Here is a 27,131-nt window from a genome sequence, read left to right as displayed (position 1 = left end):
AACTGTATTTGAGATGAGGATGTGCAGGTATGTGTCTTTGAGGTTCAGATTCACTATGAAGGCTTTTGGCGATAAGAGATGTAGAACAGCATGCAGGGTCATTGTAAATTGTGGAACAATGAGGTATTTGGTTAGCTCTAACAGGTCTAGATCTGGTTTCCTTATACCTTTTTTCTGGGCACAAAATGGCACAAAGAAAATTCTTGAGTAGTAATCTTGTCCCTCCGCTGTTCTTGGTACACTCTCTCTGGTCTCCTGTTCTAGCAATTAACTCATCAGAGAAGGCACCAGAGGGATTTGATTCCTTGGAACCAAAGGGGTGCCTTTAAACTTTGGTCCTTAGAAAGTGGAGTCTGTACCCTTGTTGTAGAATATTTAAAATCCATTTGTCCTGTGCAAATGTTTCCCAAAGTTCTACAAATTCATGCAGGCCCCTATTCTAGCAGAGGAAGGGGGAAATTTTGAAGACTGGATTGCGTGGAGGTTTTGGAGGAGTGGTAGGGTGTAGCTGTCATGTTTTTTTCTGTCTGGGAGTCATGGCCTTCATGGTCCACATGCTTTTGTTTGGGTTTGGCTTGATATTCCCTTCTTAATTTGACAATCTTTCCTTTGCCAGGTTTTCTCTTTTCTTGTCTGGGGAAGGAAGGCCAGGATTTACTTGGATAATTTCTATTGAATTTATGTGCCAGAATTTACTTGGATATTTTTGATGACTTTAGGTGCCTGGGAAAGACAAACTACTTGTAGGCTGACAAAACTGCCTTGCTCCTCTTCTCCAGTCTCTGAAAGACAGCTTCAGCAGTAAAAAAAGAGGTTCTTATCCATCAGGGCATTAAGAAGCTCTATCTCACATGGACTCAGTCCTCAACCTGGCATTTCTCTAAATAACAGAACCTGCAACTGACACCCCCACAGAGTGCAGCTACAGCATTATAGCCAAATTTACTGGAGTGCTTGGCAACCTGAGATGAGAAGTTGCAGAGCCCAAGCGTTTCCTATCTCAGATCCTTATCTATGATCCCCCCTCCCTTGAACCTCATCTTTTCTAGCAAGGTTTGCTGATGGGTAAGTATTTAGATCTGGCAGTTAAAGGCTTTGAAGGCCAAGGTAGCATAAGGGCACACCTTTTTCACAAATGTGTCAAACATTATGCTGCATTTGCCATTGTTAATGGGAGTCCTGAATCCAGGAACACCATAGCTTGATCTTGCCAAAATGGTCCATCTTCCTTGAGACAAGTGGAAGGGAATGAGGCTCCTGAGATGCATTAGTAAATGCACCCTCCCTGACATCTAGGACTGAAGGAAATGCAACCTTGCTGGGCTTTGGTAGGCCCACAAAAGCTCTGTTCCTGAGCTGGGTCTGGAATTATTATTTTGTCTCCTCCTAGAACTCCTCTTCATCTTATGAAGAGTATCCTCAAAGGAGACATAATCTAGACATGAGGTAGAGGATAAGGTACCCTCAGTGCCAGAGTCTTACACAGTGGGAGACAGAAATCAGACCACATAGGTTTGTTAATCTGCCTCAGCATCTCGGGAGTCAGAATCCTCTTACTGAAATCTCACCCTTTTTTGAGGGGGTGCTCCTAACATCTTGGGATTTTCTAGAGCTGGCTGCTTGAACTTCAGAAAACTCAAAGTCCTGATTCAGCTGGAAAAGCTGTTGAGAAAAAGCCTGGAAAATAAAAGGAATTGAGGCGCCAGTCAGCCTAGGTCAAGGCAAACTAGCAGGCACTAGTTTTGTCTTCAGAGCTTTAGGCCATAATTTATCTGGGGATACCATAGTGGAGGCCTCAGGTCACAGTCATGTGACAAAAGCCTCCACCCACTTTCTGGGTATGTCTTCACACACACAAGAATTGAGGTGACACTGCCTCACCTCTGGAAATCAGGAGGCACACACAAATTGCAATCAGCAATCTGTCCAAAGGTATTGTAAATACCGGCTCATGGGATTTCAATCTGTTTTGCAGGATAAACAGAACATGTTGGAGGAGATAGCTATGTATCATAGAGAATAACCTTTGTATAGAAATGTCTTCCACAACACATAAAGCAAAACACTTCTCTTAGTCTATTCAAATGTAATTTCAATGAATGCAAGGGTAACTGCAAATTTACCTCTGTTTAGCACTCCTGTCCATCAAGGATAGGGGAAACATGTAAATGTATCAACATATATCCTTATTCGACCCATCCCTGGGTTATTCATATGCAAAATATGATGGCTAGAAACTACCACTGGAATATTAGCTAACCTTCTTAAGATCCTCACAGCTCAATAGCCCAGTAAGTACCTACAACCTTATGAATGTTGGGGCTCTCTGAAGAACATTCAGTGGTAGCTAACAAATGGGGTATTCAGTCTGGGAAGACATGCAAGAAGCCAAAGATGCTGTGGCCTGCAACAGTGGTTATATCAGAGTGTTCAGCCAAGATTGGTGCCAAGGATGAGAGCTGCAGTGCCTCACGGTGCTCTGTGCTGCCACACCAACAAACACTGGAAGCATCCAAGGGATTGTCTTTGGCATCCCAAAGTTTCTCTGTATGTTGTTTACTGGGAATTAGAAACTAGTACAGTACAGGCAGGAGTCCACATTATGCTTCAGGATGAAGCAAAAAGATAGACGCAAAACCCATGTAGTTGTTCTTATTCAAAGATATTAAACAGTGCTGACTGAGTACAATACTGCAGCTTAGTCACGTGGCTATTAATACTGATGGTAACCTGCTAAGTCAAACTTACAAGGCGGGGAAAAGCCCCTTGGTCTGTTCACTATTAATTCTGAAAATCTTGCCATTATAACAACAGGAAACATATAGTTTATATCAAAGAATAAAGGTTAAGGGAGACAAATAAATAAGGTATGTTTTTTAGGGCAACAAGAACAGGCATATGTCTGACAGTTTTATATACAATGGTACCTGTCTCATAAGAACTCCTTCCTCTTTCACTATAGCATGAGTTAAAGCTGTGCAGCATATATCTATAGCAGTATGGCAACCTGCAAACAATGCTAAGGTTAACATAAAAATATTGCTGTGACCAAATACAGTTCAGTAGGCCAAACTGCCCAAGGAAACAACTTAGAATGCTATACAAGAAGACAGGTCAAGTCAGTGCAAGATAGCTTTTACATAATGTATACTTCTCAGAAGCACCGGAAAGGTGTGCACTTGGCTAAGCCATTATAACTGTAGCTTTTTCAGATAAAATGCACAAACTTGTTTTGCAGTTATGGCACGATACAGCTATGCAATCTTGTCACTGTTTTTACTATGCCACTACCTCACCATGACTAATGCAGGTAAACATTCCACTTATTCTACCTACACATTAGAACTAAATTACTGACGCAACCACTGTGATGAACTGTAAAAGTGCATTACCTGAATCATGGGAGATTTGATTATCTATGTTATCTGGAAATCCACTAAACGATACTTCTTTGTCACAGTTCACTAAAAGAATAGCACCATGACCTTTAGGTCCCCATTTCCAGGATGACTGAAAAAAAGAAAGAAACAAAGACAAATTAAAACGGTGTGGTTAAATAAGAATGCAGTGGGGATAGTACTGTATGGCTACATTTTGATCCAGCAGTACCCTGAAATGATGGTATAGCTTGAATATTTATGCATTAAAAGTAAACATGGTTAACAAGCTTCAAGGCTGTGTGAAACATGTTTTATTGAATAAATGGTGTCTGCTTGTCTATAATTTTAGAAGAACAGAAGTAAAGTACATCCAGCACACAAAAGAAAATGTGGTTTCCAGATTAAGTACTGTGACCGTGTCAAAGAGATAATGACAAACACTAACATGCTCTGTTAAAGATTAGTGATGCACCTTAAATCTGGTTATACATTTGACAGACAAAGTGTAACTTAACATACAGTATACATTAACAGCAACTAACACCTGGACCTGTAGATTTAACGGATGCACCAAGGTCTGTTTTTTTCCTATCTCTTCCCAAATTTATACTGATAGGTAAAGAAATATTTCTCAGCAGTGGTTTGTATATATGGTGTGCATGTGAATACAGGTACACCCAGAGATTTACTGGTGTCCCTTCCAGGACTTGTTCTGTGCCTCATATTCGACACTTGCTGGGTTAGAATCTGGTTTCCCCATGATCCTGAACTGGATAAAGTGAACACATGAAAATTAATGAACAAACTATTGATTTAGTGTCTGTTTCTTGCTATTTAAATTACTGCACTGTATCGGGCAATATCAAGGCAAAGCATTTAACTACATTAGAGGAGGCAAAAGAGAGACCATAAAAGGGAAGATTCAAACTTCAGACAGAAAAGTTTAACTTTACTGATCGTGTTCTATGTTGGGCAGCGCAGTGGTGCAGCGGTTAGCATTGTCACCTCACAGCAAGAGGCTTTCTGGTTTGATTCCTGACGGGGATGTCTTCTGTGTGGAGTCTGCATGTCATTCCTGTTGTTCGCGTGGGTTTCCTCCAGGTGCTCCAGTTTCCTTCCACATTCCAAAGACATGCATCTGGAAGCTTTCTCCCTGGGCCTCCATTGAAAATGGGCTCTGTTCCAGTTGGACTTTCCCAGTAAACAAATAGTAAGTAAATAAATGTACTAGGTGCTTGGGCTTCATTGTTAATAAAGACAAAAATCCATTAAAATCATGAAAGATGGAGATTACTGTGCAAATATATTAGAAAATAGTTCAGACGTGCTTATTCCTAGGTATTATATGGCATGGTGTTATGAATGAAATAGTCTAAACTTAGTCAGTAATTACACTACCGTAAAAGATCTTCTCCATAAAGGCACACTGCTAAATAATGTGACAGCTACACTAAAGTAGCTCAAGTAATCAGACTGCCACCTAACAGATATGAATGAGTTTATCTTCTTGTGGCTCTCATTGCATGTTTCTTCAGTTCACTGAGTACAGGAGTTACCCACTTCCATGAATATTCAGTAAGAGTGGACTGAATCTGGTGGACTTCTTTGAAAAGGTCACTAAGGCAATGGATGAGGGGGAAACTGTACATATTGCCTACCTAGATCTGGTTAAAGCATTTGATACAGTACCCCACTTGGTCATAGTCAACAGACTTATGGAACTAGGTTTAAACCCCTTTATAACATTCTTGATAGCTAACTAGCTCACTGATAGGACCCAGGAGGTTAGAATTGGTGAAGCCACCTCCACAAAGAGGCCAGACACCAGTGGAGTCCCCCAGGACTCTGTGCTAGGCCCACTCCTCTTTGGCATCTAGTTCTCTTATGTCAAAGCCAATGTCAAAGGCCTCTGGCTAACCAAGTTCATAGATGATTGCAAAGTGTGAGCAGTCATTGAATTTCCCCAAGATGAGAGCACCTGTCAGCAAAGCCTAACATGACAAATGCATGGTGCCAAAGCCATGGCTTAAAACTCAATACCAAGAAATGCATTATAGTACTTTTCAGGAAGTTGGCCACCCCCATGTAACTATGTTATCAATAAAACACCTCTAAAAGTCGATTCATTAATCAGGGATCTGGGAAATCATGTAGATATTAACGTAGTCTTTGACCAACATATGTCCAAGGTAGTAAGACAATCCTTCTATGTTGCTCAATTTATAAACAAAGGCATGGCATCTAGGTCTAGAGCAGTCATCATACCACTGTACTCAGGCCTCATCAGACCCATCATAGAGTATGATGCCCCCTTTGGTATGTACCTGACCAGGCATTGCAGCAACTGGAATGTCCACAAAAGTTTCTTTCAAAAAGAATACAGGAAGTCAACACAATGTCCTGTGCTGATTGCCTTCAAGCCCTGTCTCTTTACTCATTATATTGCAGATGTCTGAGTGGTGATCTTTGCCTGGCATGGAAATGCTTGCTGAACATTTTGTACAGCTGCAAAACAAAGAGCATCAGAACTACTAGATTAAAAGAAATAAATGTTGCTTGTGACATAAATAGGAGATGTTGGAGACAGATTTATTTCTCAGAGTATTCCCATTCTTTGTGGGTATGTTCCCGCAGACTGGAAAACTGTCACTGTTATCCCCCTCCACAAAGGGGTCTCCTCTACTGACCCCAGTAATTACAGACCACTAAGTCTAACCAGCCTCATATGCAAGGCCATGGAAAGAATCATCATGGACCTCATCAACAAGGATACAAGCGATCTCCAAATTCTGGACCCATCCCAGTTTGGTTTTCTCAAAGGGAGATAGTGCCACCTGAATTTGGTGGACTTCTTCGAGACAGTCACCAAAGCTTTGGATGTAGATGACAGCAATCTGGGTGCAATCACTGAGTCACCCAAAGACACTACAACCCTTCAGGAAGGTCTTCGTCAAAACAACGACTGCTGCCAGAGTCACGGACTCAAGCTAAATGATGAATGCTAAAAACTGCATCAACATCCCTTTTGAGAAAGGAAGAAATCCCTGCCAATTATCACATTGACAACAACATCCTAAGCACCCAATCAGTGGTAAGAGACCTAGGCGCACAGATTGACCGCAACCTATCCTTCGACCAGCATGTTTCCACAGTGGTCATGAAAGCCTTTTATGTAGCCCATCTCATAAATAAGGGCATTGCCTTCAGAAAAAAATAGGTTATAACTCCCCTGTACTCTTTCCTTATTAAACCAATTATAGAATACAATGCAGCCATTGGCATGTACCTTACCATGCACCTCCAACAATTAGAGAGACCTCTGAGGTACCTTACAAAGAAAATTCTAGGTGTCCAACACCTATCTTATGTCGACAGACTAAAATCCATGTCATTGTACTTTGTGTCCTACAGACTGTTCAGGGGCAACCTCTGCCTGGTTTATAAGGCATCTGCAAACCCTGCCATGATGGAAACTGCTGCACATTAGCAAGACAAATGCCATTCGCTGTACCCACTCTAGGGATCTCAACATGAGAAGCGACATTAACAGGACCTGCTGGAGAAACAGGTTCATCTCCCAGAGCCCCCCCCCACTCTGGAATACACTGCTTATCCTAGTGAAACACAGCCCTTTCCTGACCCTCTTCAATTATAATCTGGATGATTGGATGGGGAATCACAAATTCACCCCTAGGGATCTACATGCGTCCCTTTCAGACAGGAGCAGCAGGTGTTGAGTCATGTCTACTACTAGCACCATTAAAACGGGGGAAAAAAATGGCTAGGCTTGTAAGGGCCCCTGGGCCATTAGCCTAGTAACTTCCTATGATCCTATGAGCCTCTGAAACAGGCTCCCCATTCACTTGAAGCAGAGTTCCTCATTGCTGGAGCCTTCCTGTGTCCTGGCAGAGTGCTCTTCAAACTATCTGGAGAAATACAGAGCTAAATATATTTTTCTGGCACTTCAGAGTTGTGTACTGTTAATTGTTGTTTGACTAATTTTATATCATTGCTGGCTGACTTCAGAGTTGTGCACTGTTATTTTTGCTTCACTGTAGAGTTTTTCAGCTCTCTGCTGAAGGTGTTTTTCGTCCCCGCCCCCTATTTCTCTGTGTCTTACATTGGTATAACTGGTTTTGCATCCTGTGTGTTATCTGACTATCTCAAGGATTACTTGCATAAAATTAGACACTCTTAGTAACAGCCTGCATATCATTGCTGGAGCCTTCCTGTGTCCTGATAGAGTGCTCTTCAAACTATCTGGAGATATACAGAGTTAAGTATATTTTTCTGGCACTTCAGAGGTGTGTACTGTTAATTATTGTTTGACTAGTTTTACATCATTGCTGTCTAACTTCAGAGTTGTGCACTGTTATTTTTGCTTCACTGTATAGTTTTTCAGATCTCTGTTGAAGGTGTTCGTTTTCCCTAACCACCTTCCCTATTCCTGTGTTGTTGTTGAAATTTGGAGGCTTTTGCAGGTGCCTGCCCCCACTGTAGATTTGATCTGGGACATTCCCCGCAGTCCCATCTCTTTACCTCAGTCTACCTAATAGACTCCTTCTGCACTTGTTTTTAGTCATTTTTAATTTAATTGCATTTTTTAAAACTGGTCTAACATTGCTACATACTCAAGTGTGCTTGCTTGCACTGCTTTTGAATTGTTTTTACTGCTGTTTTAGCTACTTTTATGTGTGTGTGTGTGTGTGTGTGTGTGTGTGTGTGTGTGTGTGTGTGTGTGTGTGTGTGTGTGTGTATATATATATATATATATATATATATATATATATATATATATATATATATGTATATATGTATATATAAAATCTAAGCCTGTTTCCTACCTTTTCTGTAACTAGTGTAGTCCAGATTCAGATTTGCTGTATCCAGGACTGTATGTATGCTTCTGAGCCCCCCCCCCCCCCAAGCTTTCTGTGTTGGAGGGAAGCCTTCTAGCTTATCACTGGGAGTGGTAAGCACTAGGTAACCCATCTACCACATAAGAAATCGTTCCAACCCAAAAATTGTAGTTATTGGCCATTTGGGCAGTTTTTCCATCTCTCTCAACTTTCTGATTTAAAAGCCCACATTTGCACTTGTCCCCCCCCCCTTTTCTGTAACTAGTTTAGTCCAGATACAGATTCTTAGTTTTAGCACTTGAATTTGCTTATTCGTGATCAGCACTTGTTCAGAACTTGTTGTAAGCACTAAATAGCCTACCAATTACTACAGCACTCAACCTTCCTCATTACCTAGAGGAACACAGTTTTGGTACTTACTTTCCTCACTTGCTTAGAGAAATCACTTGCTTAGAGAAAAAACGCTCTTGTAGTCATTTTCCTCACTTATCTAGAGGAAAATAGTTTTTTATTCAGGCATGCCCAAGGGTCAGCTCCCAGTGTTCTCTCCTGTCTATCTGATGAATCTGGGCATCTTGGGTCAATGTAGAAATTGCCTCATGTACACAGACACCCCTCTCCTCCTACCACCCAACACTACAACCTGTGAGAGATGCACTTATTTAGCCAAAGTGGAGGTAAATCTCTCTCCAACCAATATTGAACTTGACAGTCAAGAGGAGAAGGTAAACACTTGCACCACACCACACTCATCACATTGTCTCACTAAATCTACGCCACCAAAATCCACACATAGAAACACAAAAACATTTGCGGAGGCTCTCAATAACAATCTGCTCAAGCAACAGAGACTTCCAAAGCAGAAATGCAAGCAACCTCCACCCCCCAACACAACCCAAATGACACATAGCTCACAGACTCAGTGTGCCACTCAACCACAGCCAGTAAGGCAAAACAACGTACCCAACACATTAGTCATAGGTGACTCTATAGTCAGGCACACTGATGTCTCATACACCAGGCTAAACAAGGAGAAGGTTACTGTCAGCTGCCTGTCAGGTGCCAGGATCCGCCACATAACCCACGCACTCAGGTCACTCCACAACAAGTACAAATATGACTCTGTCATCGTCCATGTTGGTGTGAACGACCTGAGACGTACCTCCCTGGACTACATGAAAAGAGACATGGAAGAGCTCTCCAATCTTGTAGCCCAGGCAGGTATGACCCTAGCCCTGAGTAGCATTTTGCCATCACCCAGAATGATGTCACAGTACAAGATCAAAATGATTGACTTCAACAACTGGCTAAGCTTCTGGTGTCATTCTAAAGGGATCCAGTATCTGTCTGCCTGCAATGACATGATCAACAGACCACGATGCTTTGCCAGAGATGGCCTGCACCTGTCACCCCTGGGATTCTGGATACTGGCTAAGGTTGTTGCCGCCCCTGTAGTGCCTTTTTTAGGCAAGGTTCAAATGACAAATTCACCACCATAACAGGAACAAGCAAGCAAAAACTGAGGGTGATGCTACTCAATGCTAGAAGTCTAAATCTCAAAATGCACTCACTCGAGGCACTCCTTAAAATGTAGAACATCGATATCTGTGCAGTGACTGAGACCTGGTTCAAGGCTCCAGAGAGCACCCCTGCACCACCAGGCTATAACTCATACCACACTTTTTGGCCATGTAATCTGGACCGGAACACCAAAGGCAGAGGTATGCCCATATTCATTAAGGATATCCACACCTCCAGGCTAGTTGTTCAGCATAATGCAGTAGAGGTTATCCAAGTGCAACTAACTCTGGGCAAAACTGCAATCCAAATTGTAGCTTGCTACAGATCCCCCACCATGCCCCAGGATTCCCACTCCTCATTTCTTTATGTACTGGAAAATATTAGGGTTCAACCAAACACCCTAATAATGGGCGATTTCAACTACCCCACCATTAACTGGGAAAACTACTCATGTACCAACTCCTTCGCTCAATGCTTTCTGGAATTCATAAACTCCACTGCCCTGGATAAACTTATCCACACCCCCACCAGGGGCAACAATATCCTAGATCTAGTCATTACCAACATGAGTGACCGGTGTTCCACACCTGAAGTCAACGCCTCATTGGTCCGATCTGACCATAAGCTAATTACCCTAGATATCCACATCCTGCCCCCACCCCCCATTAAGGAATCCATGGTAAAATATTTCTCCAAAGCCAACTTCATGCTTCTTAAGACAGAAGTGGTGAACTTCATGACACCCATGCAGATGGACAATACAGTTAAGACTACTGAATCCTACACAACTGCTATTTGTAAGCACTTACACGAATACATGGATCGTACTATCCCAAACCGAACCAAGACACTATCCTCCAAAAAAGGAAGCCAATCTGGTGGTCCCCTGCCATAAACAAACTGTACAACAGAAGGAAGAAACTTTTGCAAAAGAGAGTAAAATCCCATGAGTGGAGGAGCTCCCTGGTCAGCCTCAGTAAGAAGCTGTGATCCCTGATAAAATCCTCCAAAGCTAGTTATGAAAACAAAATCGCCACTGATTCTAAAGACAACCACAAAGCATTCCATAGCTATGTCAAGAATCTCTATGGCAACACTCAGATTTGCTCTGAGTTACAGAACAATGGCACTAAATATACAGACCCAACTGATATTACCAACATCCTGGCAAATAAGTTCAGTGCTAACTTTACTCCCCTCTCACCCCCTAAAGAGCCCATCTCTATACTGGAAGAATGCAAAGTTCCTGTAATCACGGCTGCACAGGTAAAAACCACACTCTCCAAAGCCAAGAACACAGCATCCATGGGACCAGACAACATCCCAGGCTGCATTCTACATGAACTACAGAATGAACTGGCACCCCACCTAAGTACTATGTTCAATCATAGCCTCACCTCAGGCTTTGTGCCTGCTGAATGGCGCACAGTGACGGTTATTCCACTCCACAAGGGGGGAGCCACCATGGACTCTGGGAACTACTGCCCCATTAGCCTGACGATTCTGGTCTGCAAGGCCATGGAACGTATCATCATGGAACGTATAAACAAAGATATTGGTAATCTCCAAACTCTGGACCCCACCCAGTTCGGGCTTGTAAAAGGTAGATCATGTCTCCTAAGCCTGACAGACTTCTTTGAAGCAGTCACCAAATCTGTAGATGAGGGTAAGGTGGTTCACACAGCCTATCTAGATCTTGCCAAGGCTTTCAACACCATCCCCCACTCTGGAATTATAGATAAACTCAATAAACTAGGTTTAAATCCCTATGTCACCAGATGGGTTGCCAACTGGCTCACTGACAGAACCCACACTGTGAAAGTAGCAGACTCCAAATCTGACTTCAGACCAGTGACAAGTAGAGTACCACAGGGTTCAGTCCTTGGTCCTCTCCTGTTTGGTATCCACTTCTCTGAAGTACAGGCTAACACAGAAGGTCTTTGGCTAATGAAGTTCGCAGATGACTGCAAATAGGAGCCATAATCAAAACTCCTAATGATATGGACATCCTACAAAAGGGCCTCACTGAGAAAGATGCCTGGTGTCAAAGCCATGGCCTCAAGCACAATGCTAAAAAGTGCAATGTCATCCCCTTTGGTAAAAACTCTCTACCCATGAACTACAACATAGATGGTAGTATACTTAACACCAAAAGTATGATAAGAGACCTTGCGACACAGGTGGACAGTAGTCTCTCCTTTGATAATCACATCGCCACAGTAGTCAGGAAATCCTTCTACGTGGCACACCTCATCACAAAAGGTTTCTCATCCAGAAATAAAGAGGTCATTGTTCCCCTCAACTCATCACTCATTAGACCCATTATAGAGTACAACTCCCCTTTTGGTATGTACCTCACAAGACATCTACAACAACTGGAAAGGCCGCAGAAATAACTCACAAAGAGGATTACCGGCCTCAAACAGATGCCTTACGCAGACAGTCTCAAAAAACTCCAGCTTTACTCCTTCACATATCGCCTACTCAGAGGTGATCTCTGCCTAACATACAAAGCTATGTCAAACCCAGAGCTGTTGGACATGCTCCACTTAGAAATCCCAATTCCTGCAAGCTACACGCTCTAGGGACCTAAACCTTGTCACCACAATAAACAGAACATGCCGGAGGGATAGTTTTCTGTCCCAGAGACTTCCCATACTCTGGAATAAACTACCTATCTATATCAAACAAAGCTCCTCATTAGCACTCTTCAAGAAAAATCTTGATGATCGGATGGGAAATAGGAAATTCACCCCGAGGATCACTTCTGTGGCTTTGCTCAACAGTGGCACAGGAAAATAATTTTCTTGGGTGGCAAAAGCCAGGGTATTTTTGGCTGGGCTTGTATAGGCCCCAGGGTCGATAGCCTAGTACCTACCTATGAACCTATGAAACACAACTTAGACCAGTATATGGGGAATCAGAAGTTCACCTATGGTCTGGTACCTATGTCTCTGATGGACACAGGCAGTCAGTAAATCACCCCTATATGTCAGATTTGTGGATCACATTTGGGTTGCACGTCTAGGCTTATAAGGGCTCTAGTGTCTGTTAGCCTGCAATACAACTATGAACATATGATCCTCTGGAGAAGATTATAACTGTATGCCAATTATCCCCACTTTCAGAAATAGTTACTAGAAACTGTGTTCAGAGTTAAAAAAAAATGCCACTGCCTTCTCAAATGAAATTTTTCAACAGAAAATGAACCTTAAGTCACTGTCAATACTTTATAGACAAAGTCTCTAGTGATGCCGCTGACAAATTTCAAAGGAAGATCAAAATTCTGGCTAGCCAGTATCTTGAAGATACATTCCAGAAAACAGATAAACACAGAAATGTGGATGTCATGAATACCAATATGTGCACAAAGTAAAGGAAATGGAACTTAAAAGGACTGAAAAAATCTGCAAATGATGCTAGTTACCTTCCATGTGGGGTGAGGGATGGGGGAGGCTACCAGTGTTAGACTAAAAGCATTCCTGAGATTACTTAATTTACAAATTTACTTTCAGAATGAAGGCACCATTTTCTAGATGAGTGGAGCCAGAAACACAACAATGAACTCTCAGGAACTTGCCATGAGCATCTCACTGCTAAGAGAAGCAGTACCAATTCTGAGATTCCTGCAAAATGCATCTGAGCAGGCAGTTTTTAAGCAGACTGTAGTAATCCCTATTATGTACACGTACACAGTTAGTAGCAATGTATATTAAGCATTACACAAATGAAGGTTTGAGTTTTTGCATACAATTTTACAGTCAACGTGTTAAGGTCTTTGCTGTTAATAAGCAAATGTCCTTTGTCAACAGTAAGTTTCATTTCTCTGTGCTTGGTGATCTTACAGTGTTAATGGAAATTTAAAAAAAAATCTGACTGTTAATTATTAACAGTCCAGCTGGTGAATCTGGGAATTTTGAGGCAATGTTACAACTGTCTCATGTACATGGACAACCCTCTCCTCCTCCAAACAGGTTCAAATATATGTGAGAGATGCAACCATATAGCCAAACTGGAGGCTGAACTCTCTCATCTCAAAACGGGTGAAACCAGTCAGGAGGAGAAGGTAACCTCACACAACACAATTCCAGTATCACATAGTCCCACCACTTCAGCAAACCAAACACATAAATACACAAAAACATACTCAGAGGCTCTAAATACAAATCTACCTAAGCAACAGAGACCTCCAAAGCAGACATCCAAGCAAACGCTACCCCAAAACAAAACACGCACAACACATAGCCCACAAAGTCAGTGTGCCAAGCAGCCACAGCCCTTAAGGCTGAATAACACACCTGATACTCTTGTAATAGGTGACTCTATTGTCAGACACACTGACGTCCCGCTCACCAGGCTGAACAAAGAGAAGGTCACAGTGAGCTGCCTGTCGGGCGCTAGGATCCACCACATAATGCAAGCACTCTGGTCACTCCAAAGCAAATACAAATATGACTCAGTCATCATACATGCTGGTGTGAGTGACCTGAGACGTACCTCCCTGGACTACATGAAATGAGACATAGACGAGCTCTCTAATTATGTAGCCCAGGCCGGTATGACCCTGACCTTGAGCAGCATCTTACCCTCACCTAGAATTATGCCACAGTACAAAGACAAAATGATCGATTTTAACAATTGGCTACAATTTTGGTGTCATTCAAAGGGGATCCAGTGTCTGTCAGCCTGGGATGACATGCTCGACAAGCCACGTTGCTTCACTAGGGACGGCTTGCACCTGTCACCACTGGGCATTCGGATATTGGCAAAGGCTCTTGCCACCCCCATAGTGCCTTTTTTAGGCAAGGCTCAAAAGTCAAACCCACCTCCATAGATAGCACAAGGAACAAGAAACTAAGGGTAATGCTGCTAAACACCAGAAGTCTTAACCTCAAGATGCATGCACTCGAAGCTCTCCTCAGTATGGAGAACATCGATATCTGTGCAGTGACAGAAACCTGGTTCAAGGCTCCAGAGAGCACCCCAGCACTACCAGGTTATACCTCATATCATGCTTTTCGGCCCCAAAACCCGGACCGAACCACAAAAGGAGGGGGAGTTTCCATATTTATCAAGGATATCCACACCTCCAGGTTAGTGCCATTGCACGAAGTATTGGAGATCATCCATGTCCAACTAACAGTGGGGCAAGACTACTTTTCAATTTATAGCATCCTACAGACCACCCTCTCAAAGTCAGGAATCCCACTCGGCTTTCCTGAAAACATTGGAGGACATGAAGATCTCTCCGAACACCATTATACTGGGCAACTTCAACTACCCAAACATAGACTGGGAGCACTACTCAAGCCCCAGCACCTTAGCCCAAAAGTTCCTGGAAATTATAAACTCAAATGCTATGGAACAACTAGTCACCACTCCCACAAGAGGGGATAACATACTAGACCTGATCATTACCAACATGGGTAGTCTATGCTCCATACCAGAAGTATATTCCTCATTGGTAAGATCAGACCATAAATTAATTTCAATGGATATCCACATCCCGACCCCACCCCCAACCCAGAAAACCACAGTGAAAAACTTCTCAAAAGCAAACTTCTCACTTCTCAAAACTGAAGTGGAATCCTTCAAGGCCCCAGGGCCAGTGGAAACTACAGCCCAAACTGCAGAATCCTATATAAACGCATTCTACGGACATCTCCAGGAATGCATGGATCATGCTATCCCAAACAAAACCAAAACCCAATCATCGAAAGGCAGGCATCCAGTCTGGTGGACCCCAACCATAAATAAACTGTACAACAGAAGGAGGAAGCTACTACATGATAGAGCAAAATCCCTAATAGGGAAGGCAGCTCTGATCAGTACTAGCAAAAAATTACGATCCCTCATAAAATCATCCAAGGCCAGCTTCAAGAGAAAAATTGCACAGGGCACTAAAGACAATCATAAGGCTTTTTTCAGTTATGTTAGGAACCTGGGATGCAACTCCCAGACTTGTTCTGAGTTGATTCTAAATGACAAAAAATACACTGAACCCACAGACATCGCCAATATCCTGGCAGACAAGTTCAGTGCAAACTTCTCCACCCCCTCCCCCCCAAAAGAGCAAGTATCTATCCTGGCAGAGGGCTGCCTCCCAAACATCTCTGATGCTCAGGTGAAGGCTGCCCTCTCCAAAGCAAAAAACACTGCTTCCATGGGACCAGATGGCGTCCCGGGTTGTGTCCTACATGAACTCCAAGAAGAACTAACCCCTCAAATAAAACAGCTGTACAATCTCAGCCTCACTACAGGATATGTGCCCACAGAATGGCGTACAGCAACAGTGGTCCCACTCCACAAAGGTGGAGCCTCTACGGACCCTGGAAACTATCGCCCCATAAGCCTAACTAGCCTAGTCTGCAAGGCTATGGAGAGGATCATCATGGAGCTCATAAACAAAGACATTGGGGACCTACAGACACTAGATCCTACCCAATTCGGCTTTGTCAAGGGCAGATCCTGCCTTTTGAACCTGGTCGACTTCTTTGAAACAGTCACCAAAGCCATAGATGAAGGGAAGGTAGTCCACACAGCCTATCTGGACCTAGAAAAGGTATTTGACACAATACCCCACTCGGGCATCATAGATAAGCTATCCAGCTTAAATATAAACCCCTATGTCACAAGATGGGTTGCAAACTGGCTCAAAGACAGAACCCACAGAGTGAGAGTTGCTGGAGCCATGTCAGACTCGAAACCGGTCACAAGTGGCATCCCACAAGGTTCTATCCTGGGACCGCTCTTGTTCGGTATATACTTTTCCGAGGTACAGGCCAATGTGGGAGGACTATGGCTCACCAAGTTCGCAGATGACTGGAAACTGGGCGCCATAATCGTCTCTCCAGCTGACACAAACATCCTTCAAAAAGGTCTCACAGAGACGGATAACTGGTGCCAGAGCCATGGTCTAAACTAAATGCCAAAAAGTGTATAGTCATACCCTTTGGCAAAAACAATGTGCCCACAAATTACCACATAGGTGGTAACCCATTAAGTACAGAGAAAGTAATTAGGGCTCTGGGGACCCAAGTTGATAGCAATCTCTCCTTTGACAACCACATTGCCAAAGTGGTTAGAAAGACCTTCTACATAGCCCACCTCATCATGAAAGGATTCACATCTAGATCAAGAGAGGTAATCGTGCCCCTTTATTCATCCCTCATCAGGCCTATCATAGAATATAATGCCCCTTTTGGGATGTACCTTACCCGACACCTGCAGCAATTAGAAAGACCCCAAAAGTACCTCACCAAGAGGATCAAGGGACTCAAGCAGATGCCATATGCTGCTCGGTTAAAAAAACTCCAGCTCTACTCAGTTGCATACCGCCTACTTCGAGGCGATCTATGCCTGACATATAAAGCTATGTCCAATCCAGAATTAATGGACATGCTCCACCTCAGTAAATCTAAATCCCTTAGAGCCACACGCTCGAGGGACTTGAACCTCAGCTCAGAAATAAATAGAACTTGCTGGAGGGACAGATTCATAACCCAGAGGCTCCCTTCGCTCTGGAATAGAATTCCAATTCATGTTAGGCAGAGCACCTCACTGAATCTCTTCAAGAAGAATCTTGATGAGTGGATGGGGGATCGTAGGTTTGTCCCGGGGATTGCTTCCGTGTCACTATTAGACAGAGGCACAGTAAACTAAACCTTAAAAAGGGCACAGTATACTCAAATCAAGGGGTGGCGTAAGCCAAACAAAATCAGGCTAGGCTTGTAATTGCCCCAGGGCAGATAGCCTAGTATGAACCTATGAACCTATTAAATAAGATTAAGGTAAGTATTCTCTTATTAATCTAGTACAAACAAAGAAATGGTAAAATAGCATGAAAAGGAAGACTGTACATGGAATATAATCAGAATCAAGACACTAAACAGTACATTTTAGTCAAACTAATAATGACAGTTAACTATTTTACAGTTACAGTGTATGATTCAGAGACAGGGTACGTATTGCACATGGCTTAACAATCAAAAAATACACAGAAAAAGGCAAAATGTGACTGATAAATAGCATGTCAGGGTTCGACCAAGAACATGTGTCAGTGCACTGGATCTGAACATGGTGTTCAGAAGGTATGCAAACATACTGGAATGCAAGGAGAGCCCTGTTAACACAATTCAGAGTTTGGATTAGTATAAATCTGTAATCAAATAGGGCTAGAATGCAGTTTTGGCTGTCCTGCAATGAACATTATACCATCCCACATACAGCAAATGAAGATGCACTGACGTTAAAGCTCCCCAAAGTGCAAGGCATTCTGCAGAAATACACAGCCCCACAAGAGACAAAATTAACACAGGACTGAACACTATAATGCTGTACAGTTTGTGTATATAACATATACATTGTTATATACAAATATCTAATCACAGAATACATTGAAAACCCTAGGAAAACCAGAAGAAATATTCCAATAATCTACCACTGCTGGTCTGTATTTGCTTCAAGTGTGGGCCAGTATGTCTGTCGAAAAGCCAAGTAAACCTTAATGCATGGTAACACAGTGACATCACACACAGAGAACCAACCCCTTAATGAGATGCAAATTCTGCCAAGAAAGTACGATTGGAAATGAGCAACACAGGTACAAAAGTTTATGAACTGTACAGCCCGTTCTTTGTAGTATGTATCCTACACTGGTATATCACTTGCTTTATACATTACCAAATACAAATACAAAAAAAACTGCAGGATTCACAGACACATACACGTATACATATGGGTGCTGGGCACAACAGTGAACGTACACTGTTCTGACAGTCAGGAGATCATCGTCATAATGACAAATTCACAAATATCGGCACATTCTGCACATGCTCCATGGATTATCCTGGAGCAGACTAAACCAATGGCAAGTGTTTTTGCAGGAGGACAATCTCCCCATGCCACCACACCTCCTGCTAATTATATATACTAACTCTGAGATCACACATTCCCTGGAGAAAGGGCATATTCCCCTACCTAGGGATTTTTGATCTCGCACACCTGACAACCATCTGTCTGAACTGACCAACTGATATTGACTAGACAGGTGTTGGCATACCATATATACATACATACACACACACACACACACACACACACACACACACACACACACACACACACACACACACACACACACACACACATATACACATATATATATATATATATATATATATATATATATCATGGATTGCCGCGGTGGTGCAGCGGTAGCGTTGTCACCTTACAGCAAGAGATACACCCATTCGATTCTCTGCTGGAGCGCCTTCTGGTGTGGAGTCTGCATGTCCTCCCCGCAGCTGAGTAGTGTTTGAAAGACATGTGTGAATGGGTGTGCCTTTGTTGAAGGTTGGGCGTCGGGCTGGCAACTCAACACCGTAAAAATCTGCTGCCAATCATTAGTGGACTGGAGTTCCGCTGTGGCAACCCCTAACTGAGAAAAGCTGAAAGAAAAACAACAACAACTACTATCAAAATTCCGAAAGACAGAACAGTTTTTCATTAAACAATTGAAATACCACATTGAAAATTAAAATAAAAGTTGGCCGGAATGTCAAACATGATAAACACAATGAACAACATTCAACTCGACAGACTTCCGGTTTTGAAAGTTCCTATTTCCTTTTACATTTTCGCAGGGGGGCAAGAATCCCTCATCCCCCCACACCCCCTGCTTATTATATATACTAACACCGGGATCACACTACAGTGAGGAAAAGGGTAAATTACCCGATCTGCACAGTACCCAGATCTTCATTCAAAATGTTGAGTGTATATTAGAAAAAGTATACCCACTTTTGCTAATATACACTCAACCACTCGAGTTTTCTGTAACTCGACATTCTGAAGTGAAACCATATATACATATATATATATATATATATATATATATATATATACACACACACACACAAATATTACAGCATACCCAGAAGTGTTGTGAGGCATTGAGTGCCTTGCAATTCCCGGGAGTGAGGTAATATTTGTACCACACACACACACCTAAGTGCCTTACTGCATTTATAAAATGTATAACTTTAAGTATTCATTTATTTCAGCCAGAATTTTACATTTAGTAATTTATGCAATTTAACTATATGTTATGCAGTGTTTTTTTTTTTTTTTTTTTTTAACAAAACAGTTCTTAAGCCCATTTTAACTACATGCTTACTGTGTAGGGTTACATTTTTTTCTTTACTACGTGGAATTTTGGTGTAAAATTTTAGTGGTAGTCATTTAAAAGACCCTTCTGTCAACCTGTTGTGTCTTACTGTGTGGTTTCATTTGTAAGCAGGTATTACCTTGGCAGTAGTCTTTCAGGTACTGTTAACTTTCTGAGACAGTAATCATTTAAAGAACATCACAAAATCATCCATTTTAAATATAATATGAAGTTCAGTTGTGTGAGGTAGGCACAATAACAGTATATTGTGAGTAACAGGGATCATTTAAATTTGCTGTGTTTCAGAGCTGCAAGGAATTGTTGTCAGGCTGCATAAATGAGTATGGTTAGGTGAGCAAGTCCAGATAAGGGCACAGAAATATCACTAGCAGAGTACTGCACCAATATGTCCAATGTTTTCCAGGTAACACATCTGCCAAGACAATCATAAGAGTAATCATGTTCATGGCAACTATATCTATAAACTATATATATATATATATAATATATATATGATAGACAGATATAGATATATATAGATAGATATAGATGTATAGATAGCTATCTATAAATACAGCTCAATGAAGTAATGCATTCCTCATCACACGCACAATTTTTCTAGAGTTGGTTTATTTAGTTCTCGGAGTCTATCGCATAGCCTGCGGGCCACAATTGGGCCCAGCTAATTATTGTATCTGACCCATGATGTGCTGCTAAAACTATTTTTTTAATACAGCTTTGCACATATCTGATTGCCATTAAATAAGCTTTTTCTGGCTGCAGAAACTGTGGTCACATCAGTAACACTAGTATGAGTGTTACCAGTGTTAACTGCAGACTATGAACCACAACCCATAACTTAAGTTTGCAATGCAGTGAGCTGCACTTTAGTGAATGCACTTTAGTGAAGACATTATGGCAGACAAGAGACCATGTGTACTACACTGTTGAATAAAAATCCCTGGTGGTCTACAAAGTATTTATTTTTTCAGAGTTCATTTGCATTATGCTGGGGACTTTGTATTTTGCTGTTGCTTTGTCTGGCACATGTCTATTGCTTTCCGAGGATTTAGTGCTGAATGAATGAAAATACTCTTTAGAGAAGATAATCATGCAATGGAAGGAATATATTTACTGTTGCTGAATGCCAGCAGCTACTTAAGTTTTGGAATATTGTGTGCATTTTTTAAAATACTTGGGGCACTGGTTTGTTGTTGCACTTAAACTGCAGCATGTGATGTGGAGTTGGAACCTACACCTATTGTGAATACCAAGAGTATCTCTAAGAACAGGATGAGGATTGCTGGCTGTGAAAGTTTCCTAAGCAAGATATAACCTTGAAGTACTGACAGTGAAAGGAGTCTGTGTGAGTAGGAAAAGAACATAAATCCAACACAAGTTCTTCTACTGTGACTGCCAGTGAAGAAAGAATGGAATCTGAACTTCTTGAAAGTACAGAGGGGAAACCCCTGGAAGACGACAGTACTTGGCAATTTAGATAGTGGGAGATAGTGTGGATGCAAGCAGTTTATCTACTTTTTTAATTTAATGGGTAGCTGCTAAAGGAAACGTGTGTGCTTTTTTGGTGGGTCAGTGTGCGTCTCTGATAGCAACACATTTAAATACATCACTGTGGTCATACTTATGATTTTATCTGGCTTGGCAGGACTACTACATGTTTGAGTGAAATAAGTTTAAATACAAGACTGTTGCCATTACTGTCATTCTTTTATCACATCCAGACATCTGAGGTTAATTAGTTGATAAAGTAGCTGTAATCAGGTACAGAAACAGATTGGGGATGAAAGAGAGACTGACTCTTGTTTCTGTTAGGCCACTGTTAAAAATGCATTGCTCTGGTTTGATAGGGCTAGTCTGCTTTTTCTTGGTGTAGACTGAAACATATTGCAGTGGCTGTAATTTGTTTTACAGTTATCACAATGTAACATCAAATGTGTACAGAGAAAATGGTGCAATTGTATTGTTTGGGGGTTGTGCAGGGAAGGGTCTGTAGTGTATATATTTGAGTGCAGTAAGTTCAAATACTTTACTGTGATCACTATTTTACTTGATTATAGTCAGACATTAGAAGCATACACATTAAAGGAGTTAAATATCTGTTCCTGTTCCCAGTATGAGGTGGTGCACAAATTTCAGTCCATGGAAGACATACAACTGTGCATCACACAAATGTGATTCCAAAAAATGCAAGACTGAAAAGTCAAGTTTCAACATTTGAAACTTGTAAATGGTTTTAGAAAAACATTGTTGCAGGAAGGGGGAGGGGTCAACCCAAACATCATGCTCCCCCTACACCTCTCATATATACTTATAGCCGTCTTGAGATCTATGTTTGGAGTACTGAGAAAACCCCACGATATTGCAGTTTTGGCCTTAGCATGCATTTTGTTAGACTAGCAATTTCAAACTCAATATTCTGAGGACATTATTTCAGGCTTTGAAATACTGACTAGTACATGTCCAAAGCAGATGCATGTTAAATAATGGTAAAGCAGTCTGTTTAACCTTGCCAAGTCTGATACATGGGTCCCAAGCCAGAAATGTTAGACACCCCAGTTCAGTTAATGGTACACTTATTGTAGCTCTAAAAATATTCACAAGTGTAATCATTTTGGTAGCAACTCCCAAGAGTCAAATTACACACATGACCCCATCATTTTACTCAGGTTGCTTAAACTGATGGTATTCTTGTCTTTATTTAATTGGGTTTCTAGAATATATTTTGTGGGGGTAGGTTATTTAATACACATTTGTATTTGTGCAATTGTGCAATTTGTTTTTACTTTTCTGTACTCTCTCTTTAAACTGACTTCTTAGGTCATTGTAGGTATGATGGGGAAGAAAGAAGTAACTGGGAAAATATTTTCTGTGAGTATAATGAGTTGCCAGACTTAAAAAATTCCTGCTCAACTACTCTAGTGGAAATACTGGGTGAGCAAATTGGTATAACTAAGGAAAATATTTTTTGTGCTATGATGAATCGGAATTGCCTAGACATAGGCCTTGCTGAGTTTAATTATGGTGGCTGACAAAAAAAAAAATTACTAGAAAATGTAAATCAAAGTCTAAACCAACTGTACTAGAAGCAGAGAATACAGTAACAGAGATAAAATAACTAGAAATGGGTTATTTAGAAAGGGTAGGAGCAAATTACATGAAAAAATGGGAATTGTGGGAACAATACATGCAGAATAACATTTTGGAGGAGGAATGAGGTTTAAAAGGAGGCAGAATTTGAATGAGCTATGTAATGTTTGTCTGACCATGACTGGACAGATTATACATGATTTATAATGTTTACAACTAAAAATATGTCAATATGATTTTTCATTTATATAAATGTATGATTTCCTATATCATAAGTCATAATTTAATAAATATGTCTCTTTTAAAAAAACTGACTTCTTAGGTCAAACAATGTCTAGCAGAGGCTTTTCTGATCCATTTATATGTATATGTTTGTAGTTTGACTCAGTTTAGATTTGATAATATTCCATTTTCTGTTGGCATGGGAACTTTTGCTCTTTGTTCAGTTCCTGTACTGCTTCAGTTTTTGTTTTGTGGGGCTTATGCTTTTATCAGAAGACTATGGTTTACCTTTCTAGATGCCCTTTAATGTTACTGATCAAGCAATGTACTTACGTTTTTAGTTCTTTTACGACTGTAGAGTGCTTAATTTTTGCCACAATCCTGACTTTTTATTTATTTCATTTTTACTTACATTTAGCTTAATTATATTCAGTGGTGTATTTGTGTTGGGTGTGTGTTGCGGTTGCTGTTGGTTTTTACTGACTTTTTTTTTTAAGTTCTGCAGACTTATTCCATGTGACATGACTTTTCAAAATGGTAGCATTTTTCTGGATTTTGAAGTCTGTGAAGTAGAAAGGACATGACTGAATATGAGGTCTAGGCTGTCTACGCTAGTTCTGACTCTTGCAGTAGAACAAACTTGATGCACAGGCAACTAGAAGTCTGACTGACAAATGCTTCTTGCTTACTGATTGTATACACACATACACATCCCATATAGGGATGGCAACAAAACACAACACAAATAAGCTGTTGCCTGCACAGCTTGTCACACACCACCACCATGTCCCAAAACAATCCACTGAACTCCATACAAAACAAACACACTCCATTTACTAACAGCAGTCATAAAAACACACACACACTTGACACACACAATACCCAAAACACCAACAAATACAATGACAAATGTAAACATGACTTTTTCAAGCATAAGCCCCACTGCACTCCTCTGAAATGGGTGCATGTGGCCCTATACCCCCTGAAAATGTATACATATCAATTTCAAGACACCACAACAACAGGAAAGGAGCAAAGTTTTAATCTCTGCTGTAATGCTATCTCATCCAATTCACATTACCTTTCAAACATAAATCAGCATTTGTTTTTTTTTTTACAATACTAACAAACTGTACCACTGTTACTACTACTAATACAAACATGTTTTTATCACTACAGAAAGCTGTGACTGTTGCCTACCCTTTGACATATCTCAAAAGGAAAAAAAAAACTTCTGTTAAGATGCAATGGTCTATTGAGGCAGACAAAGCATTTAATGAAATAAAAAGGATCCTTAGTTCTCAACCTGTGTTAGTAACTTCTGATTTTACTAAAGAAGTTAAACTGGTTTGTAAAGTCAGGAGTTATTAACAAAGGAGAGCACTGACATAGAGGTAGGCTTGGGGTAGTGCTGTCCTAAGACATTCAAGATGAGAGGCAATCGACTCAAGTGCTTTATCAGCAGGAAGCTAAGCAATGTAGAGAGGAGATACTCATCTACTGAAAAAGTGTCTGACAATTAAGTGGGCTTTCTATGCATTAAAACAGTATTTGTTAGGTAAGCATTTCACTTTGGTAACAGATCTTGCCCCTCTGCAATGGCTAAGTAGAAAAAATGAAATACAAAGCTATACTGCTACGCACTATCTATCTAGCCCTTTTAGTATACATTATTGCGCAGACCTAGCTAAGCCAGCAGAAATGCTGATGGGTTATCCAGGCCAACAATCCATTGCTCTGATTCCATCTCTCCTGGTTTTATACTGGCAGGGTGATAGTTGTAAATATTGCTTATAGAAAATGTGTACGAGTCTTTAAATGCATAGTCATAATGTATACTGCAGTATGGAGCGTGAAAATGTTCTCCCAGTCATAGCTGGTATTAGCATTTTGGGGACCCCCAGCAAATGTCAAGTTGGGGGCCCCCTAGGTACTTTCAGTCTAAGTATCACCCTGTCATTGACAGCCCTCCTAAGCAACTTTTTAGCTCATGGTGCAAACCGTTAGGAATACTAAGGTCAGACTGACCTGTAGCAACAACTCTATTACATTGCCACAGGCTTGTGCACCAAACCATGTTGTACCATCTCACAGAGAGACATTCACAGTGACTGGCATTTAGTTGCAACATTGCAGCTCTACGTACAGGGCTGAATGTAGCTGAAATTGTATTCTAGGTACGGCCTACTGTTTCAGTCCCCCCGCCCCACAAGCACACATATCCTCCAGTGGTCCCCTCCGTTTCACCTATCTTGGGCCCCCCCATACCACAAGCTTTACTTTTTTCTTCCTTTTCTCATATTTTGCCTTACTCTTCAGCATATTTCAAGAAGCCATAACTTTTTAGAAGCTCTGATGTGCAATTTAAAGTTTGTTTCTTTTTACACAGGTTTTTTCATCCAATAATGGACTGAACAGAAATTATGATTAAGGCAAAAAAATGATTGTTGCTGTTCAGCTTTAGATTTCTTTGCATCCTTTCAACATACCTTTCTTGACCAAGACAGTGCAATAATAACCATTTAGGAAATAAGCCTATGCCCCAGAAGCCATGGGGGTTACAGATGTCATGGGATGCATTTTAGAGTTTTTCCCAACCTTTTAATCCAACAGCGGCCTAAACAAAAATCATGAGTAAGAAAAGAATTTCAGTCTTATTTTTATTATTTTTTTTTCAAGAAAGACCTAAATTCTGCCTAAGGCGTATTGTTCAAACCTGACAAAATAGTATCTCACAATAAATGAACAAGACAACTGTTGTGAGGACACACAGTTCCTATCCGGGAATACTGCCTAACCCCACAGAAAAGAGTCACTGCCTATGCATCCCTCTGATGTTAGAGAGGGATGAAAGCTGAGGTTCAAATTGCCACAGTCATGTATTACAAGTAACTGCTGACATACATATACATAGCATGCCTCCTCACTTCTCATCCCTAACCCCCAAAGACAGCCACGTGTAAACGTGCCTGATGTGTGACTCTGAGTGAAACATAACAATTACAGTAATGTAGTCTACTTTGTTGCTCCCAGACAATACATTGCCCCTATACAAGCTATACTGACCTTCTTTGTACACCTCTGAGGTTTATGAGAAAAGTAAATGAAACAATGACCACATTGTCCGCAGCCTAAACACAAGCTATAATGACATCCTGTGCACACCTCTAAGATTCGACTGTGAAGAAAATTGTAGAAGAACTAGTCACAGAATCCCCAGTCCCCATAACCTACAACAACTTTCTGTGCCCACACATCTCAGTTGGCACTTAGAATGGGTGCAGTTCAGAGCAGAGGCCATTGTTAGCTTTATCCTAACAGTGTTATATCACAGCCCTGCTCAGGTTAAAGAGTGCAATCAGAAAATTCATACATTTTTTCTCCTAATTTTTCCCTAAACATCCATCCATCTATCCTCAACCCCTTTTTCCCATTTTTCAACATAGGGTCGGGATGACAGTGACATTTAGCTCAAGCCAATGTTCATACCACTGGCTGGCTAGTCGTGCCACCGTATTTCATCCGTACCACTCAGTCACACACACACTCGCACCTGCTGCCAATTTAGAGTGTCCAGTCCACTTACTGCATATCTTTGGAATGTGGGAGGAAACTGGAGCACCCAGAGGAAACCCACGTGACTGCAGGAAGGACATTCAAACTCCACACAGAAGGCACCCCAGCCAAGAATTGAACAGGAGAATCTCTTGCTGTGAGGCGCTAATGCTAACCGTTGCACCATTGCAGCCACATGTGGTGCCCACACTGCCCTGGATGATTAAGGGAGCCTCTCTGTATCCATTTATACAGTCTGGAAAGTTTGGGCCATTAGATTCCTAGAAGATTTAAGTGTATGAATGTTCTGTGATATTT

At 41.3% G+C, this 27,131-nt stretch overlaps 1 protein-coding gene across 1 annotated transcript in view; it reads right to left on the bottom strand.

Annotated features, from left to right (window-relative positions):
- The window catches only part of PADI2 (peptidyl arginine deiminase 2), a 1,404,027-nt gene that overhangs the window by 669,211 nt on the left and 707,685 nt on the right, over positions 1-27,131 (bottom strand). Inside the window, exon 5 of the mRNA XM_044061822.1 lies at positions 3,393-3,510. Coding sequence (XP_043917757.1) covers positions 3,393-3,510 — 118 coding nt within the window. The remainder of the gene's footprint in view (positions 1-3,392; positions 3,511-27,131) is intronic.

This window comes from Protopterus annectens, chromosome 2.part0 (assembly GCF_019279795.1).
Source record: "Protopterus annectens isolate FY-2018-M chromosome 2.part0, PAN1.0, whole genome shotgun sequence".
Taxonomy (NCBI): domain Eukaryota; kingdom Metazoa; phylum Chordata; order Ceratodontiformes; family Protopteridae; genus Protopterus; species Protopterus annectens.
The sequence above is the reverse complement of the archived record's forward strand: the minus strand, read 5'-3'. Positions and strand labels throughout refer to the sequence as shown.